This window comes from Myotis lucifugus, unplaced genomic scaffold, assembly GCF_000147115.1.
Source record: "Myotis lucifugus unplaced genomic scaffold, Myoluc2.0 scaffold_51, whole genome shotgun sequence".
Taxonomy (NCBI): domain Eukaryota; kingdom Metazoa; phylum Chordata; class Mammalia; order Chiroptera; family Vespertilionidae; genus Myotis; species Myotis lucifugus.
Window position 1 is genome coordinate 2,075,437 of NW_005871099.1, and position 21,155 is coordinate 2,096,591.

Genomic DNA, 21,155 nt, shown 5'->3' on the forward strand with positions numbered 1-21,155 from the left:
TTATGGAAACTCAGAAGACAAGTTTCCACCTCAAGAATTAAATAAAGCATTATGCACTTTGGAAGGTATTTGAAAACGGTCTTGAAAAGTGACATGATTCTTCATAGAGGATTTGCATAAGTAAAGTCACTTAAGAAAGAAAGTTCTGGGAATCCAGAGTGATAAGACAGAAGGGTATGGGGGAAATGCAATTTTTCTTAGTAGGTGAGCCTAGTTATATATATGGGTGTTGTGTAGTGAAAACCTTGAATATCTTTAAAGGAGTCCGAATTTATAAATGTTGAATCACTATATTGCACACCTGAAATTTGTATAATATTGTATGCCAACAATACTTAAATTTAAAAATAAGTAAATAAATAGATAATTGAGACTGAATTTAATTATTTAGCCTTTGAAAAACCATCAATATTATTAAGTGTATATTTAGACATTCACATTGGCAGAATTGTGAAGTGTTGATTTAAAAGAATGATTTGAGGCAGGTGGATCTTTAAAGAAGACAAACCGATACTTTAGAAGAGAGATGAGAGAACATTAATTAGAACAAAAGAAATAAGGAAAAAATACACTAAAAAATAGTGAGGGATAGAACTGGTAAGAAATTACAACTAAGTAGATATGGGAGATGAAACTGAAAGTAGGACAGTGGGATAACATTTTCTCTTTGCAGTATGAAATTAGGGAAACCATAAGGTCATTAATTTGATTTGACATATACTGTTGGAGACATCACACTCCACAGTGATATTTGTGATTACTTCATATGTTTCCTCTCCTAAGCCCAATATCCCAAAGACTTTTCACTTCCTCTTCAGTAATTTGCCTTCAGTTGAGAAAAACTGTGGAAAGTTTGATTTGATTATGTTTAATTCAAATAAGACTTATTTTGCAGTGGTAGAAAACAATAACTTTTTCCACTAATTTTTTATTAATATTAAAAACTGCCTTCCTTGTTAAAATAGTAAACAAAATAGCCAAATAGTGTACAAGCCTATGCAACATGTAGACCTGGTGGAAAATCCATGGGTAAATACTTGATGCCGCATAATGCTATAGGAAGAACTCAGCTCCTGTTTATGGTATGTGCTAGTTTGCACTTTGGGTATTCACTGGGTTTTAATGTCAGGGTTTCTTCTGGGATGAGTGTGGATTAGGAAAATGCATGAAAAGCACAAGGAAAGAGCACAGTAAATAGTTCCTATTATTTGCTTACCATTCGTCCTCATCTTCCATCGTAATCAGCCCTTCTCTCCTTCCTGACATGACTCATCTTCAACTTTCTTCGGGTTAAACCATCCCAAGAGCTGCTCATAGTTTCCCAGCCAGCTAAGCATCAGAAGTTTTTCCAGGCCCGTTCCTTGGCAGCCAGGAGTTTTTCTATTCCACAGCCAAAAATGATATATCCATTCTGCGTAGGCTGTTAGCTAAGAATGTAAGATGACTTTGTGCTGCATTCCCTGCATTCCCGATGTGCTGGAAGTTCCATTCAAGGTCTTTTGATTCAGGGGCTACTCCCCCGCCCCCCACCCCTCAAGCCCTCACGTTGCAGCAAAGCTGAAAGGGAAGAAAACAGTCACGGTGGCTGTCAGCCTGGTGTGCTGGCTGTCCTGTGGTGATGGGTTTTCCCCATCACCAATTTCCCCTCTGGCTAGATTGTAACTATTTTGAAGCCTGAGGCTGTGACACTGGAAATATTTTGAAAATTTAAAAAAAGAGTTTGACAATTTACCTAAATTGCTATTTGTTCCTCTCAGTTGTTTTTAACAGGTTTACTCCTTCCTCATCAGCTGCTTCTGCTTCAACTTGCTTTCAGTCACAAAGTGTATGTTTACACATTAATTTTTTTTCTTTATTGATTAAGGTATTACATATGTGTCCTTATCCCCCCATTGTTCGTCTACCCCCCCACTCATGACCCCACTCATGCCCTCACCCCCTGGTGTCTGTGTCCATTGGTTAGGCTTATATGCATGTATGCAAGTCCTTTGGTTTATCTCACCCCCTTACCCCCACCCTCCCCTACCTTCCCTCTGAGGTTTGACAGTCTGAATGATGCTTTTCTGTCTCTAGATCTGTTTTTGTTCATCAGTTTATGTTGTTCCACAAATGAGTGAAATCATGTATATTTATCTTTCTCTGACTGGCTTATTTCGCTTAGCATTATGCTCTCCAGTTCCATCCATGCTGTTGCAAATGGTAAGAATTCCTTCTTTTTTACCGCAGTATAGTATTCCATTGTGTACCATTAACTTTTAAACATAGGTTTATATAGGATATTTCTTAAAATTTTCTAGACAGTGTTATGATGACAGCTAGCAATTGTGAAGGCCAATGATATGCTGACATAGGTAGGTAGATAGGTAGGTAAAAGGAAAGAAAAAAAGAAAGACAGACAGAAAGGAAGAGAGGAGGGAAAGAAGATATATATTTCTCCTAGCACTTCTCAGACATATGTACTTAGGTTATTCTGACATAAGTACATAAGGAAACTAAAGTTAGTTGACATTAATTTATTTTTGAAGTTACAAATCTAGTGAATGGGAGAAGCTTGGATTTTATCCAGTTTTCTCTGACTCCTATCACAATGAAGGAAGAATTATTTTGCTAATTGAAAGTACGTACTTAGTAAGGATTTACCTTCATAAATAGTTATTACGTCAGAAGGATCACTTTTTACTGAGAAGAAAATAAGGATAGATATAGATATAGATATATAGGTGATAGATAGATAGAAAGATAGATAGATAGATAGATAGATAATATACAAATTTTCAAAGGTCCTTTTACCCTCATGAATGAAATCATAATTGATTCAGAGAGATGGGTAGTTTTGGTTGTTTTTCCGAGTGGGTTTCTGGTTTTCTCATTCTGCTGTGGAACCTCCTAACATGCTTTGCAAGAGGATTGAATGAGTGTTTCATGGTGTGAAACTAGTCCTTGTAGCATTTACATAAGACAGCTTATAATCATTCATTCCATCCTCTATTCTAATAAATTCTGTATAATTTATATCCTAGAAACCCAATATATGTCCTAACTTCTAAATTTATAGATGCTTTAAAAGCCTTCATTAATCATCCTTTAAATTGAATTCATTTTCAGAAAAAAAATATTTCTACAATGTAGTTGTCTGTTCTTATACTTTGTGGGCTTGTTCGTGGAAAGGATAGGTCCAGCCAAATGTTGGTCAGAATGTGGCTATCCCCAAGATTCTGACTGCTCCTAATATTGAGAGCAGCAAAATGTGTTCGTTATTTAAATAAGCTCAGGCTGCCAAATGAATCATAAAGGCAGCTGCATGTCCTGTGCCAAGGTGTCATTTTCATTAAGTGTGAGATTGCACCTGAAGGACAGTTTAATTTGCAGCTGCTAAAAATATTTCGACAGAGTGGTACTGTTACAAGTGGCAGGTGGTGCCCAAACGTGAATTTTGCAAGAAATGCCATCTGTGGGATGAGGTGTGGAAGAATGTCTGGGGGGTGGTAAAGGAGATAAAGGGGGGAAGAAAAGAGAAGTGTATTTACCCAGGGTTTATTGCTATTATCTTGACTACAGATTCCATGCTTCACAGGATAGCATTGGCCCAAGATTATTAAATATGATTATTTGTTCAGCTTCTGCCATGTGCTCAGGGCATTGCAAAAGTACCACAGTACCTGCAAAGACAAAGTTTCTTCCCCAAAGGCATACCAGTTAAGCTATCCAGATGAGAGAATCCTTTCCAACTTTATTTACCTTTCATAGTGTTTGCATTGCAGTTTTGTGCTGCTGAGATTAATGCACTTTGATCTCGCTTAAATGGATTTTCCCACTTTCTTTTGATGTCAACTTGAACATACATCCACACTGGTTTCCTGCTGCACGTCGCAAGAAGTATTTTCTAATTATACAAGCTGAAAGGTTTTATTAAATTACTAGAAGCCCGTTGCACAAAGATTCGCACAATAGGCCTTCCTTCCCCTGGCTGCTGGCACTGGTTTTCCTCTGGCACCCGGGACCCAGGCCTTTGGTCCGGCCACAGCGGAGAAGCCAAGCCTCTTTAGTCTTCAGTCTTCAGTCTTTACTCCGGCCAGAGCCTTCAGTTTTTGCTCCATGCCTGCGTATGCAAATTAACCGCCATCTTTGTTGGGTTAATTTGCATAGTCGCTCTGATTGGCTGGTGGGCGTAGCAGAGTAACACCCATTTGCATGTTTCTCTTTTATTAGTGTAGATTGTCATGCGATTGTGAACTTTACAGAGTAGAGAACATCGTAATATGGCACGCTATCTAGGGGCATTGTAACTGGTTACATTATGAAAAGATCTGTTTATGTGTACCTGTTAGTTTCAATGGGCTTGGCCACTCCAAAATCAGGAATTTTATCTGGAAGCTGGAAATAGGCATCCTCTGCTTTAATAGGCTACAGACACAACTTAAAAGAAAAAGAAACCAGTAAGTTTGGATTGCTTTTCATTTCTGCGTGCCATTTGATGGGAGCAACTGGAAGCAGAATAGCAACTTTCGAATAACTTTCCTATGTTCCTAAGGAGAAGTGATACAGTAGATCAGTTTGAGTGGTAAAACTTTTCCATGGGGAATTTTTGATCATGAAACCAGTTATTTAATAGCATATAATTTTTCAGGACAATGGTAACCTCTGAACTGCAACATATGCATTGTTTTTAGCTTCATACAATGGAGAAACATGCCTTATGTTACTTTAATCCCATTGATGGAATCTAATTTTGAAAAATTGCAAACAGATAATTAATTTTTGCTGTATTCATTGTCTGACACAAAAGGATGCAATCAACAAGAGAAAAGCTTCTCCCAGGTTAAAAGAACATTCGTAAAATTTCAGGAGACTATTTGAAAACCTGCTACTGTGTACTATCTCTTAAAAATAGTTGCAATTTAAATAAGAATGTCTAAGCATTTCTTTACCCAGAAACCTAAACATCGAGTTCAACTCATCCCAGAAGCTTTAAAAAAGCAACAAAATGTTATATTTTCTTTAAAAAAATAAAATCTACACAAATGCCAGTTATAACAATAGTCATGGGGACATGAAATACAGCATAGGAAATATAGTGAATAATATTGTAATACCTATTTATGGTGTCAGAGGGTATTGGGCTTATCAGGGTGATCACTTTGTATCTATATATATAAGCCTAAGCCACCATCCAACCATCCAACCAACCGACTGTAACTATGACATGCAATGACCATCAGGGGGCAGATGCTCCAACCGGTAGCTATGACGTGCACTGACCACCAGGGAGCAGATGCTCAACGCAGGAGCTGCCGAGCTGCAGTGACTTGGCAGCTGTGGTTCTCAGGTGACTCACCAGAACCAGAGAGGAGGAAGCCCGATTCCAGGGTGTGTCACTCAAGAACTGCCCTCTCGCAATCCAGGACCCCTTTGGGGATGTCGGAGAGCCAGTTTTGGCCCGGTCCCCACAGACCAGGCCAAGGGACCCCACCGGTACATGAATCCATGCACCAGGCCTCTCGTGTTTTATAAATAACATTATGTTGTACACCTGACACTGATATCATACTGCATCTTAACTGTAATTGAAAAATAAATTTTTGAAAAAACGTCACAGGATGAAAATAAAAATAAAACCTACACATTTTAGTTTAGATTTTAATTTATTCACTTCTTAAGAACAATGCTCTGTTTCAGAAATTATGCTTAGCATGGAAGAAATAGCAAAAATAAAAAGACTGGCTTATAAGAAGAAAGGGGAGCCCTGACTGGTTTGGCTCAGTGGATAGAGTGTCGGCCTGCAGACTGAAGGGTCCCAGGTTTGATTCCAGTCAAGGGCATGTACCTTGGTTGTGGGCACATCCCCAGTGGGGGGTGTTCAGGAGGCAGCCAATCAATGATTCTCTCTCATCATTGATGTTTTTGTCTCTCTCTCCCTCTCCCTTCCTCTCTGAAATCAATAAAAATATATTTTTTTAAAAAAATAAGAAAGGGGAAAGAAAACAAGTGAGTAAAACAGAGTTTTGTGGATTCTAATTTAAAAAATATGCACCAGGTGCCAGGGAATGGTTTGTGTGTCCAAAGGCGATAGAAAGTACACGATGGTTAGAAGGTGCGGCCAGAAGCAGGGGAAATAGACCCCATGTAACTACCAGGAGAGAAGTGTGAGGACCCTCATCTGAGTGGTTGCAGTGGGACGGATTCAGAATGTGCTTAGGGGAATACTTTGTTCTGTAGAGAAGCTGAAGGCAAGAGAGGGAGGAATATAGGACGAATGCCTGTCATACTAAATAGGAACATGAGGCTAATAGAAAAAGAATTAAATGTTGAGAGAGGTAGAAGCAAACTTTCTTGTTACATGAACCACATGCCTATAAAGTCAGTATCTATGGTGTTTTCTAGAATGATAAACAGGTTCACTAAGCATTTAAAAAAGGAGCTGGAACAATAGGTCAAAGTTATTTTGTGAATGACACTGATTGCCCTTTGTTTATTTTCTACATTAGAGACACTGTGAATAATGTAACTGACAATGTTTTCCATTTTCTTCTTGCAGCTAGAAAGATCGGAGCTAACTATGTGGCTCTTTTTAAATATATATACTAACTGATGAATATAATAACTGCTCTTAGCCTTTTTTGGCTCAGAGTAACAGCAGAATTATTGTCCTTTCTGCTTAATTTATGCTATTTTGTCATATCCTATGATACCTGCCATCTGTTTTTGGATAAGGTGTGGTATTAATGCATTCATACTTATTTCTGAAGCACTGTATGCATGGCTTAGAAGAAAGAGATAATACATGTAGAAAGCCAGTTAGATGATTGCAAAAATATAACTGTAAATTAAAAAGGACATTAATTGTGAGGGTAACATTAAAAAGGTAGTGAAAATGATAGCAGGATGTATTTGATAATAAATTAAGAGTGCAAAGGAGAACTGTAGGAGATGGAGGGAGGCAATTTAAGGTAAAATAACATTTTATATCTAGATGTTGACAATAACCAAAATGGAAAGGTAGGAAGGAGCAAAAGCATTTTTAAAAGAGAAGTTGCTTTGCTCTTTGCTTGGTGTGATGAATTAAAGTTGCAGTGAGATATCTAGGCAGGACATTTTAGTCAGAATTTGAATTTTGAGCTCATCTTTCTTCCCCACTCTCATATATATCCTTCCTGAAATCTTCCCTAACTAAATAAGTGAATCCCATCCAACCAGTTATTTAAATCAGACATTTCTTTAATTTTTTCCATGATTTTTCTCACTAATCCTTATATACAGCATTTTATCAATGAATATAATCCATCAATTCTACTTTCACATAATCCCTGCATGTGTCTCCTTCTTTATTTATAGCTCAAGATTACCATCATTTCTCACCACTCTCCAGATTGATCTTTCTGCCTTCATTCTTGTCTCACTATAACTGTTTTCTACAGCAACCAGAATAATCTCCTTCAAATAGAAATCTGAGAATGACATTACTAGGTTTAAAACACTCAGGGTTGCCAAAGCCGGTTTGGCTCAGTGGATGGAGTGTCGGCCTGCGGACTGAAGGGTCCCGGGTTCGATTCCAGTCAAGGGCATGTACCTGGGTTGCGGGCACATCCCCAGTGGGAGATGTGCAGGAGGTGGCTGGTCGATGTTTCTCTCTCATCGATGTTTCTGACTCTCTATCTCTCTCCCTTCCTCTCTGTAAAAAATCAATAAAATATATTAAAAATAAATAAATAAATAAAACACTCAGGGTTTCCCTCATAGCTAGTAGAACAATAAACTGCTTTCCTTTTTTCCTGGCCTCTGTTTAACTTTCTCTCATCATATCTGACCGTCTCTCTGACCTTCTCTGTCTTCACGGGTCACTCTCTGTCATTTCTGTGACTTGTCATGTATGTTCCTTCTGCCTGGGACACCCTTGGTTATGCTTCAGGGCTTGAATTATATGTCATATCTTCAGAGGAAAACATCCCCTAATTCTTTCAAGGCAAGATTGTCTCTTCCATTTCCTTCTGCATTCTTTCTAAACTCTTAGTTTTGCTCTTTTTATGCAGTTTCATAATTTCTCTATTAAATTGTTGGTATTCTCTCACAAACAGTAAGCACCAAGTGGACCTAACACTTTTTACCATAATATCCCCTAATCTTCCACTCTGCAGAGCACATAGTAAGTGCCTAGGAAATATTTGATAAGTGAAAATAAAAATGATGTGTGATTGCATGAAGAAGAAAGATTATTATTGGAGTAATATTCTGTACATTATTGGATTGATAGCAAATAAAGGGAAGTCTTAGATTGAGAGGATAACTCATTTCTCCACAGAAAGGAAAAAAAGAAAAATTGGGGGATGAAGGAAGAAAAAGGAGGGTGGGCTTGGTCTTATCATTATAGAAAATAAGTCTATCTTTGGAATGTAAAGTGAGAGATGGTAGTACCTTTTTTATTTTAAGACAATCTGAATGATTTCTAAAAGTTGTTGTTAGTACATCTATAATAAGTATACTAATTCCGTAGACACCAAGATTCTTATTTAAGATAGAGTGAATTTATAGCACACCCATTTACTATTACTACATGATTTTCTTTATCCTTGCTTAGATGTAGAAGCAAGTGGAAGAAAGTTCTGGGTTTTGCACAGCAGGTATAGTGAATGTTCATAAGGCTAAGAGGTCCCAGGGAAATAGTGAAGACAATTAGAATGACTGATTAGAATGTTCAGATTGAATAAAGAGAATTCACCAGTGAGGAGTAGAATAGTCTGCAGTGGTCGGCAAACTGCGGCTCGTGAGCCACATGTGGCTCTTTGGCCCCTTGAGTGTGGCTCTTCCACAAAATGCCACGTGCGGGCGTGCATGTACAGTGCGATTGAAACTTCGTGGCCCATGCGCAGAAATTGGTATTTTGTGGAAGAGCCACACTCAAGGGGCCAAAGAGCCACATGTGGCTCATGAGCCGCAGTTTGCCGACCACTGGAAGGGGATGAGAAAGGGGGTAAGAGGACAAAATAACACAAGAAAAGGCAAAATTGGGGGATTGCAGAAATAGAATATGAATAGTGAGCAGAGGTTTTGATCAAAGAGAAGAATTTCTAAATTTGAAATATTAGAAAATTATTCATTTTAAATTTTTGGAAGAGATCAGATAGAGACACCTATTTTATTAAAACAAGAATGAATCTTTTTCGAGTATAAGATATAATCTAAATTTCTTAAATATAAGTTTTATTAAATTGGCATTATTTTTCTTTGATATTCTTTTTTTCTATTTTAATAAATTTAGCTGTTATTTTCCATGTGTAATTTTAGGTTTTGGCTGTATCTGAAGCTATGTCAAACTGTTAATTTGTCTACAATATCCTCTACTCCTGTAGTATCAGATACTGAAGGAGAAATAAGGATTGAAAACCCTTTTACCAAGTACTTCATAAGTTGCTTGAATTATTTCTCATTAGCTTCCACATTTGTAAGCGATAATTATGCTGACATATTTTAGAAAGCGAACATAATGCTTGATATGACTTCTCTCATGCCCAAACAAGAGAATATTTATACATGTAAAATTTCTTTGCATTGTTGTTGTTTGTGTGCTTCTAACATTGCTTTGTTAGATTATAGCTTTCTGAGAATAAGAAATATATATTATTCATTTTGATTTTTACATGGTGTCTTGTAAATATTTATGATGAAATAAAAGGTAGTTGGATTTAATTGCTTGAAATTATTTAAGTTATTAAAGTATTTATATAAACAACTGCACTAATTTGGGAGGTAATATTAGACCAACTTCTCCATTGCCCCAGGACTAACGTAGAAGAATGTGTGAGGTTTTTATAATTAAAAATAAAAATTTTGTAGCTGGATTTTAATGTGATCCCTTAAACTGAACATGTGATTGAGGCTTCCTTTTGGTATCATCTAATAATAACATAACACCTTTGTTAACATTTTATAAAATTGTTTCACAACACTATTTAAGTTTAAAATATTTGCTTGTATATGTTCATGTTGACCAATGTCACCCCAATAAATTTAATTAAAAATAATAAAATATTTGTATATAAACTATTTGTGACATACAGGGTGAATAGAACCCAATTTTAAACAAACCAATTTTAAAATTAGGCATCTGGTATCTGAGAAGTAAGAGTATTCTCAAGGTCATAGAAACCTTGGCCGGGTGGCTCAGTTCATTGGAGTGTCATCCCATACACCCAAATGACGCGGGTTCAATCCCAGGTCAGGGCTCATATCCAAGTTGTAGATTTCATCCCCATTCGGGGCATGTACAGGAGGCAACTAATTGATGTTTCTGTCACACATCCATGTTTCTCTCTTTCTGTCCCTTCCCCACTCTCTCTCTCAAAAAAAAAAAGTCACAAAAGGTGCAAGTGATGAACTGTGTTTTTTCATACACTCACACCTCATTTCTAGGAGTCTAATTTCATCAGTGAGGTAATACTTCTTTGGTTTGTACATTAAAATTCCTACTGTCACATTAATTATTCCTCTAAACATTCTATATATATGAACAAGTACAATTTTATGAAGGCCAGATTTGCAAACAATTATTAAGGTTAAAGTAATACATTATTTTATGTATCTAAAAAATTCTGGTGCTAAGTGATTCCAATTTTTAAGTTACTATTTTCCTACTCTGATTACAGTGGAACACTGAACTTAAAATGTGAATAGGTAATGTTTCATATGTTTTACATTATTTAGAGAGTCTGTATAATTTGCCTAAGAAGGATAGTGGAGTGTAGCCCTGTGAGATATACTAAATACATGGTCCCAGAACAAATGTTAAAGGAAGGCTACAAGCATGGAAAAGAGGATAACAATGATTATTCACAGGTGTAAAGATTAGGACTCAACAACATCAATAAATCTGGTTTTAGGATTCTGAATTCTTTTCTGGTCTCTTAAGATTCAGGCTGACCTGTGGGCATATATTTCATTGTTAACATAATACACCGTGGGAATATAGGTAGATTACTCTAAGAATTTAAATACCTGCAATGTCCTAAGTGCTCTCAGTAAGAGAAACTCAACTTCTTAGTATGTTACATAGTAAAGCCGTGAAGCTAGTACATATTTTATACAGTTTGTATGAGTCACAACCATATCAACTCAGGTATTTACAGGAGCATTTTTTGAAGTAGGACTCTAAACCCTATGTATAATCTAGGCAGTCTTATTTTTTTTTCTTTTTTTCTTTCCTTCCCTCCTAGGACAGATATTTGTTAACTGCTCACTATGTTTTAGGCTATTGAATCATAGCAGCAAACAAAACATGCGAAGTTCTTATTCTCATGGAAATTATACTGCATTGGTTGGAGAGAGAAAAGAAAATAAGCAAATAAATCCTATATAATAAAGAGCTAATATGCAAATGGTTGTCATGCCCTTCCACCATCACAATCCATCACCAAGAGGCTGTGTGCGCAGCGAGGGGGGGGTGCGGGGGGGGTGTGGGTGAGCGCGGGTGGGCAGGGACTTGATGCTGCATGTGCGGCGTGGAGGCGGGTCCCAGCGGCTCTGCGCGGTGATGCTGGGGGGCCTGGCAGCTCCATGCAGCAAGGCCTGGGGGTCCACGGCTCCACACAGTGCAGAGGCGGGACCCCCGGCTCTGGCCTACCTCTTTGGGGCAATCCATCAGGAGCCCCAGATGGGTGGGCAGGGCCTACCTCTTTGAGGCAATCAATCATGGGGCTCCCGCACTGTGAGAGGGCACAGGCCAGGCTGGGGGACCTCCCCCCCAAGTGCCCAAAGTTCATGCACCGGGCCTCTAGTATTAGGTATAGAAAGAGGCAGAGAGCTGTTTAATAGCAGGCGATGAACCATCTTAGGAACAAAAATAATGAATGAAAATAAGTTTGTTTATTTTTTCTAAAAAAAGCCCTGGAGTAAGGATTTCAATGCTTTTAAAGAAGGTAATCAGCAAGGGCCTTTTGGATAATGTGATATTTGAACAAAGACCTGAGTAGAAGGAGGAACCCACACTTGAGGATATAGGAGGGCAGAGAGATACCAGGCAAGAATGATCTGAGGCAGGACTGAGAGTGCTTGCCTTGTTTGAGAACCAGAAGGGGGAGGCATGGCTGACTAGGAGAGACTTAGGGATGGAAGGGTAGGTAGCAGGGGCTGGATCATATAGGGCTTCTGATTACTATAAGAATTAATATTTCATTGTGAGTGGTTCAGAAAGATACAGGAGGGTTTAGAGAGGGAAGTGACATATCAGAGGTTCACTCTGGCTGTTGTGTGGAGAAGTGAACCAAAGTTGGTAAAGTAGAATCAAAGAGGCTATAAGGTGTCTATTGCTAGCAATGGTGGTCTGGCAGGGGCAGGTCTTAAAGGATGTGGTAGGAAATGGTGAAAATAGGGATAGGCTGATAGAATGTGGAATGTGACAGAGGACTCAAGGGTGGCTCCAGGGTTTTTGGATTGAGTGCCTGGTAAATGATATTGCTATTTACCGAGATGGGAACAACAGGATTTATTTTTTATTGTATTATGTGGATCTCATTTCTCCCCGCCTACCTAATTTTTGCTGGAAACTGGAATAGATGAATAGGTAGTTTGATTTAGACTATCTTTTGCTTGAAAGGCAGAATAACAGTGGTGATGGCAATAAGTAATATTAGATAGCACTTAAAGTTTGCCAAATATTTTTTTATCCAGTAATGCATTTGAACTATGTGGTCACACTGCTGATTTCTGCACCTAGTCCTAACTTTCTGGGGAAAAAATAATGAATGTTTTTATTACATGTAAGGTAATTTGTAACATAGTTTAAAATACATAAAGAATGGACAAACAAAACAGAAACAAACTCATAGATACAGAGAACAAACTTCTGGTGCCTTAGGGGAGATTGGTTGGGGACCTTGGTAAAAAAAGGTGAAGGAATTAAGAAGTACACATTTGCAGTTACAGAGTAGTCATGGGATATAAGTTTATCATAGGAAATACAGCCAATAATATTGAATAACGGTGTATGGTGCCAGGTGTACACTAGAATTATTGTGGGGAGCACCGTGTAAATTATATTATTGTCTAACCATTATGCTATATACCTGAAACTAATATACAATAATATTAAATGTCAACTGTTGCCCTGGCTGGTTTGGCTCAACGGATGGAGCGTCGGCCTGCAGACTGGAGGGTCCCGGGTTCGATTCCGGTCAGGGGCATGTACCTGGGTTGCGGGCACATCCCCAGTGGGGGGCGTGCAGGAGGCAGCTGAATCGATGTTTCTCTCTCATCGATGTTTCTAACTCTCTATCCCTCTCCCTTCCTCTCTGTAAAAAATCAATAAAATATATTTTTAAAAAAATGTCAACTGTCATTTGAAAAAAAGAATAGTTTACAAATACTGGAAAAAGTGAACTAAGCAAAGATTAGTTCTTGAAATATATCAAATAGGAGTTAAAAGACAGTGAAAATGTACTGTAATGAATGGTATTATCCATCCAAATGTGAATTCATATATATCCTATAATTTGTCTCTCAGATCCAAGGTTCATTAGTGCCCACCTCATCCCGGAGAGTGACAACCCTGAAGATGACAAAGTATATTTTTTCTTCCGTGAAAATGCGATAGACGGAGAACACACTGGAAAAGCCACTCACGCTAGAATAGGTCAGATATGCAAGGTGAGGTAAAGAAAAACAAATTGAGGAAGATACTGTTGAATCACAATTTTATTTCTTATTTCCTCCTATGTGCAAATGCAATGAAAAATCTGACTAAAATACTTGAATTATCATTATAAATATTTAAATGGTAAAAAATGATTGAAAACATATCATTGTTTATGAGTAACTCTTCATAGTCAAACAAGCAAGCAGAAGTTGTGAGGCATTGCTTCAAAATTATATTAAGTGGTCTTAGTTTGAAATTCTAGAGAAATAAATCTTTTATATTGCCACGAGAATATATACTTTTTTGTATCCTCAGACCTAGCACACTTTCCTATAATGTATAATTTTTAATGAATATTTGTTGTTAGGATAACTAAAGTATTAATATAAAAGTATTAAATATTTTTTTATAAATTGATTATTATAACATCCTATGTACAATGCACATACATAATTTTTAAGCTTTGAAATTGATCTGAGTAATTATTTACTGCATGACACAAAATTAAATGTAATATGGCATTATAATGTTAGATATATATAATAAAAATTGATTGATACTTATGGATTGATTAATATCAGTGTGAAGATATAATGGTACTAATTTCCCCTCTACCACTGTATAGTACAATATATGTGCAATATGGACAAAGTCAACTGTTATTATATATTAAAGCAACTTTCATCTCAGGAGACTCACAAAGCCAGTCCAGTAATTGCCTTAACAGGGAATTCTTTCTAAGACAATAACATGAAATTTTAATAATCTCTGATTGGGAAGGTAGGTTAGCCTCTTTCTTACCTCAATCATGATCCATTTATTTACTTCTAGTATATAAATTATTTGAAAATTAAATTTTTAAAAAAATCTGGAAACAGAAATAATATGTAAACATATGAGAATCTTTTCTTCACAAAATATATATTTAAAAGCACTACTTACATGAGTTTAAAAATATTTATAGTATATAAAATCACATAAACAAAATATAAATCATTATATTTTTGAAGGGACTTTTACAAAATGAGTCTCTGGAATGAGTTTTCTTAAGGTTTATGCAAATATTTTTTCAATATGCTATTGGTAAAGTCATCATTACTTCAACTGTTTAAACTTATATTCAGTGCTAGCATACTTTTCTGTGATGTATTTTCAGTATAGGTTATAAAGCATGCACTTATTCTTTCATTCAGTACATACTTTTTTCAAATATATTTTTAATTGATTTCAAAGAGAAGATGAGAGAGAGAGATAAATAAAAACATCAATTATGAGAAAGATTTATTAAGAGGCTGTCTCCTGAATGCCCCCTACTGGGGATTGAGCCCCAAAACCAGGCATGTACCCTGAGCTCCTGGGTCAAAAGTTCACATTCAACCACTAAGCCCCAGGCCAGGCTCAGTACATACTTATTAAGTACCTACTATGTGCCAATGTATTCACTACTGTGAACCAAGTTAAGTAAGATCTTAAGAAATGCATATGTAAGAGAGAGAGATTGAAACTAAACCAAAACGAAAACAACAGTAATAATTGTTCACTGAAGAGTGGTAAGAGAATGGAAAAAGTGACTTTTTAATGCTAAGGGAAATTTATTGTAAGTCATTCCTTGAATAAAGTTTGAGTGAATAAATTTGACCAGCAATATGATTTAAAAAGCACAGGTATTTGTATCATGTCATTCAAATTTCCTCATTCCTCATTTTGAAATATGAGGAATTGTATTATGAACCTATCTCAAGATAAGAGAAATATCTGAGATTAGCCTTTGCATGCAAAGTTCCCCAAACCAGTGTTTTCTTCTTTCAGAACGACTTCGGGGGGCACAGAAGTCTGGTGAATAAATGGACGACATTCCTCAAAGCTCGTCTGATCTGCTCGGTGCCAGGTCCAAACGGCATTGACACTCACTTTGATGAACTTCGTAAGTACAGCGGGTGATATTTTACAGAGAATGTTTGCTCAGACTTTGCCATAATAATAAAAAATGCAACTTTTCTCAATTTTGTTTTCAAACAGAGGATATATTCCTAATGAATTCTAAAGATCCTAAAAATCCAATTGTATATGGAGTGTTTACAACTTCCAGGTAAACAACTTTTTACCATATTATCATAGAAACTTCGTGTCCTTAGGTGCTTTCTAAGGATCCATAATTTGTGAAAATATATTCATGGAAGAACAATGTTGGCGTAACCTTTGAGGTGTATATTCTTGATGGCTGAAATAAGTTATGATCTCAATAGTTTAAAATATAAATTTTAGCAAAAATTATCACTACAAAAATAATGCTGAAAATGTATGTCATGTTCTATATATAGCTTTGATTTTAAAAATTGAACGCAATGTAAAATTTTATATAACTGGGAATCTGTTTTGTAAGTTTACAATAATATAAAGTAAGAGTGAAAAACATTTTCCCTCCCCTCTCCTATATCATCTCCTCTTCTTCCTAGACCCTTTGTCCCTCCCCCTCCTTTCTGCCTTTTTCTTCCTCCCTTTTTGCCCCTTCCCCCTACTTTGTATGTCCCCCAAGGCTCTTGCTATAAATCAAACAGCAATTATTTTCTATTACATTCAGTATAAAGTTTACATTATCTAGAATTTTTCAAGGAAATATATTTACAAGCACATAAATAAGGATATGTGTTCCTATATGGATAAATGTTTAAAAGAAAAGTAATTTAAAATCAAAAGTCAGGTAAAATGCTTCAGGGGATTGTGATAGCATAAGAGGAAGATTAACTGCAATATCCAAAATTGATTTATTCGGTAAATATTAAAGCCATTGAAAATTAATTGGATATTTTTACTTAATTTTAAAAATAACAACTAAAAATTTAAAAACCCATATTGCTAAAACGATATACAAGCCTAAATTTTGAATGACAACTAAAGAATGTGAGAGCTCCAAATTAAACAAACTTTGACCCATCTCTCTGCTTCCTCAATGTCTGTTCAGTGATTCTCACACTTGAGCATTCATTGCATCACCTAGAGAGCATGTCAAAATACAGATAGCTAGGCCCTGCCCCCACAGTTCCTGATTCTAGAGGAATGGGGCAGGACCTAAGAATTTGCATTTCTAACACATTCCCAGGTGATGCCCCTGCTGTTGTTCTTAAAGAACACACTTTGAAAATCACTGGCTTAATAATGAGTAAAATAATTCTGCCTCTCTTCTTCAGTGAGTTGGATGTCTGCATGTGAGTTAATCTTAACAGCTGTAAATCATAATCAAGTCTTTCAGTGTTGACTTATTTTATCAAGAGATGAGTAGAGTATATAACAATAAAAAATGGTTAATATAAACATTAGAATCTATGATGTAGCATATGTGTATTAACGTGCTCTTCTATTATGAAAATACCAGAGGCCCAGTGCACAGATTCTTGCATGGGTAGGGTCCCTCAGCCTGGCCTGCAGGGATCTGCCAAAACCCATCCGGTGCACAAATGTGGGTCCTCCAGTCTCACCTTGCGGGGATCAGGCTGAAACCAGCTCTCTGACATCCCTTGAGGGGTCCTGGATTGTGAGACCCCCTCCTGCAGGCCCAGCCCCAAGGACCTGGATGCCCACCGGCTCCCTCCTCCCTCCTTCCTCCTCCCTCCTCTCTGGGTCCGGGGTGCATGTGAAGCAGATTCGGGGCTGACAGTTCCCCAGCAGCAACCTAACCCACGGCTGATTCCACAAGGAATTGGGCTCCCTCCTGTACTGGTCAGAGTGTCTGCCCCCTGGTGGTCATTGCACATCATAGCTACTGGGCGGATAGTTGAAGGATGGGACGGTCACTTAGGCTTTTATATATATAGATTGTTATTAAATTCTACAGCTATTTACTGAGATCGACTCTGTGTCAGGGGTCCTGCAATATGCAACTGAAGCTACAGAAAAGAATCCAGGCATGCTTTCATCCCTCATGAAGCTTGCACTCCACTAGACATTATATATATGCAGTGATTTCTGTATAATAAAATCTTATAAACACATGTTTTTCATTTGATCTGATTTATATGTAATTTTCTCTGGGAAAGATTGGTTAAAAGATAAGCATTCCATATTTTAAATGTGCACAACTGTTTTATATCATGGTATAAATACATCCCTCAACATGTATTTATATAAGTAAAATAAAATGGAAAATTGTGGAAACTCATGGCAAACTTCCAGTTTGCTTCAATTACCTGATTTTTGTCTAGCAAAATGATGGGGATAATTGCTATAATACTCCACCTTGACTAGGATGTGATAGCTACTGACTTAAAACGATTTTCTGTGTTGGGAAGAAGTGATTTTAAATACCATCACAAAATTTAGCTGATCTAATATTTATGGTGGTTTGAGAGTTAAAAATAATATAATGTAACACATCATATGACCTTGACTATTCATTTTCTGCTCATTTCAGCTTTAAAATGAATTCTTAAGCATTCTTGTTTAAAAGTTTCCTGGTTTCATTTATGACACATGAGGCTTACCATATTACCACAGTTTATATTGTTATTTCTAGTTGATGTCAAAATTAAACATTATTCATTAGGATATCAGTGTATGTGTTTTTCCTATAAAAGATTATGCATTATATGAATATATATTCTACAAATAATAGAGATGGTTTCTTCCATGCCTTCTATTTTTGAGAATCATAATTTGTTTCTTATGTATTGTTTAAATATATAGATGAATATAAATAGCTCAAACACTATTTGATATTGCTAAGAATTTGTGTTTTTTGATCAGTGATATTCAAAGTTTAAGAACTCAGTATCAACAGTTCTTTTGCCATTGTATAGAGATGAAAATTTGTTCTTGTCTTGTCTCTCTTTTTTAGTAACATCTTCAAGGGGTCAGCTGTGTGTATGTATAGCATGAGTGATGTGAGAAGGGTGTTCCTTGGTCCATATGCTCACAGAGATGGTCCCAACTATCAGTGGGTGCCTTATCAAGGACGAGTCCCCTACCCACGACCAGGAACTGTAAGTAGCCTAGATGCTTAAAATATAAAAAGAGTAACTGTCTGCTTAAAATTTTTAAATAGCAGCTCTACTCAGATATTAAATACAGGTTATGTAAAACCAGGATTCCCAGACTATAAATGAAAGCAAGGAAAGGGTTTCTGTGATACAATGGAACTCCATGTTTAAAACCATCTTCTTTATGAACATCAGTGCTTAACGTCAGTGCTTACCATTATGAATACCCATCATTTTTGAGTAATAGAAACTGAATGGACAGGCTTATTTATTTTGTTTTCTGAATGGGATATAGTGAAAATGGCCTTTATGGAGAGTTGGAATAATTAGGCTACCCCTGGACTTATTCTCTCTGATCATAGCAGAGGCTTAAATGGAGAAAAACAGTTTTTCAACTAATATTGTAGGTAAAGAAAATATGTGGAAAAAAAAATCTCATAGAATGAGCAGGACCTATTACTTTATGAGATGCTGTCTCCCATTGCCAAACTCTCCTTTACAATCTAGCCCTGGGCATATGAAGGCTTAAAAAAAAATTGGACAGATCTCAAAATATAACCAGCTTTGAATCCTATTTAAAGTAGGGACGAAAAAGAAAAGACTTCAGTGTGGTAGCAAATGAAGGAAGTCTTCCTCAATATGATATCAGAGGTAATAGAATATTTTGATAGAACCATTCGCTTAAGTGTGACATTTTTTAATCCTAAGAACCTTTAAGGAAGTACTTTTGTGTGATGAAAAAACTTGTATTTGAAGTCTAACCATTACTTTCATTTCACTTCAGTTTTTTTTAATTCTGTTAAATTTAAGTTATGTTTTCTATGATTTTATTAGACAAATTCTTTTACTAGTCTTGTTTTTCTGTATTGTTACACTTATTTATGAGCAAATTAAAATTTTTCCATTTTACAAATATTATTTCTGGATGATGGATCTTGTAGATAAAAAAATAAACTTTCAGAATAAATGAACAAGGTGGAATATCTATTAATTATGTGAAGCCCAATGGGTTTTATAAAAAGCATAAGATATATAGTCTATTTCAAAGTAAACTGTTTTGACTTTGTTGGTGGACATTTTTATATCCCTATGGCTATTTATATCTCCATGGCTAATGAATGCCACTGTATTCTAAATACAAACTCTTGTGAGGTTCACTTCAACAAACTTGGAATTACTTCAATGTGCTAGATATTATACTACTATTTGGAGTTACAAAGTATTTCATCTGAAGGTGTGTAAAATATATTTGGAATTATTAGAAATAATTAGAAATTATTAATTAGAAATTATTGTGTGCCAGATCCTGTTTTAAGAGATTTATACCTATTTATATATATTGTACTCAATAGCCCAATTATTATTCCCATTTCACAGATAAGGACTCTGAGGCAAGGATAGGATCTAGGATGCAGTCCAGGCAGTTTGGTTCTAGAGCCTGTGCTCTCACCCACTATTCATGGAGGGTTGCTATAACATGGGAAATTAAGTCAGCACATGCACCAAGTGTTAAGGCAGAAGGCAGAAGGCAGGAGGCAGAAAGTATTGCCTGATGCAGGAATTAGGAGACGGATGCCAGGAAGAGATAACACCTAACTCCATGAATAAAATTTACGTGGATGGTTTCATTAATCCCAAAAAGTGACAGCTGAGAATTTTGTCATTCATCACATTACTGGTGAAAAATATTCTGTGACCTTCAAATAATGTGTCAGTAGATGATATATATTTTTATTTATCTTTTTTAATTCTTACCCAAGGATATGTTTTTCAGTGATGAGAGAGAGAGAGGAGAGAGAGAGAGAGAGAGAGAGAGAGAGAGAGAGAGAGAGAGAGAGGTTGTGTTTTCTACACACCCTGAACAGGGATAAAACCCAAAACCTGGGTATGTGTCTTGACCTGGATTTGAACCAGCAACCCTTCGGTTCTCAGGACTAAGCTCTAACCAACTGAGTCTCACCAGCCATGGTAGATGGCATTTATTTTTAAAGGACAACCTGTAACTAAGTAATGCTAGATACAAAAATAAAAGTCCAGAAAGGCAAAAGAATGACACAGATATAAGATAAAATAAAAATCAATTCCTTACTGTAACTTTAAATCACACATTTCTAAATGTTTGCAAGTTATATTTAAATGGTAGTAGAAAAGCAAAAACTAATGATAAATGTCATAAAAATATGCTTTATCATTTCTTCTAAGAATTTATAGAGCTTTTTTATATTTCTATAATATAAAATGAGTAATTTTATAATTTACTTAAACAAAATGTAATTCTTTAAATCCTTCAACTGTTACACTGATGTGTATGAGTGTACGTGTGTGTGTGTGTGTGTATGTGTATATATATATATAATATATATATATTTGTGTATATATATATATTATATATATATGTATGTGTATATATATAATATATATATATTTGTTATATATATATAACAAATGTATACATACATATATGTGCATAAATACATACTCTTTTTTAAAAGAGGTTTATTTATTTTATTTCTCATGAATTATTAATGATAGATATCAAGGTAATTACAGACAATTGATTT

General features: G+C 36.1%; 1 protein-coding gene across 4 annotated transcripts in view; it reads left to right on the top strand.

Annotated features, from left to right (window-relative positions):
* The window catches only part of SEMA3A (semaphorin 3A), a 236,266-nt gene that overhangs the window by 132,483 nt on the left and 82,628 nt on the right, over positions 1–21,155 (top strand). For all 4 annotated transcript variants that reach the window (XM_023753776.1, XM_023753777.1, XM_023753775.1 and 1 more), the window contains 4 exons: positions 13,490–13,632; positions 15,431–15,545; positions 15,641–15,710; positions 18,453–18,597. In XM_023753776.1, the coding sequence (XP_023609544.1) occupies positions 13,490–13,632; positions 15,431–15,545; positions 15,641–15,710; positions 18,453–18,597 (473 nt within the window). The remainder of the gene's footprint in view (positions 1–13,489; positions 13,633–15,430; positions 15,546–15,640; positions 15,711–18,452; positions 18,598–21,155) is intronic.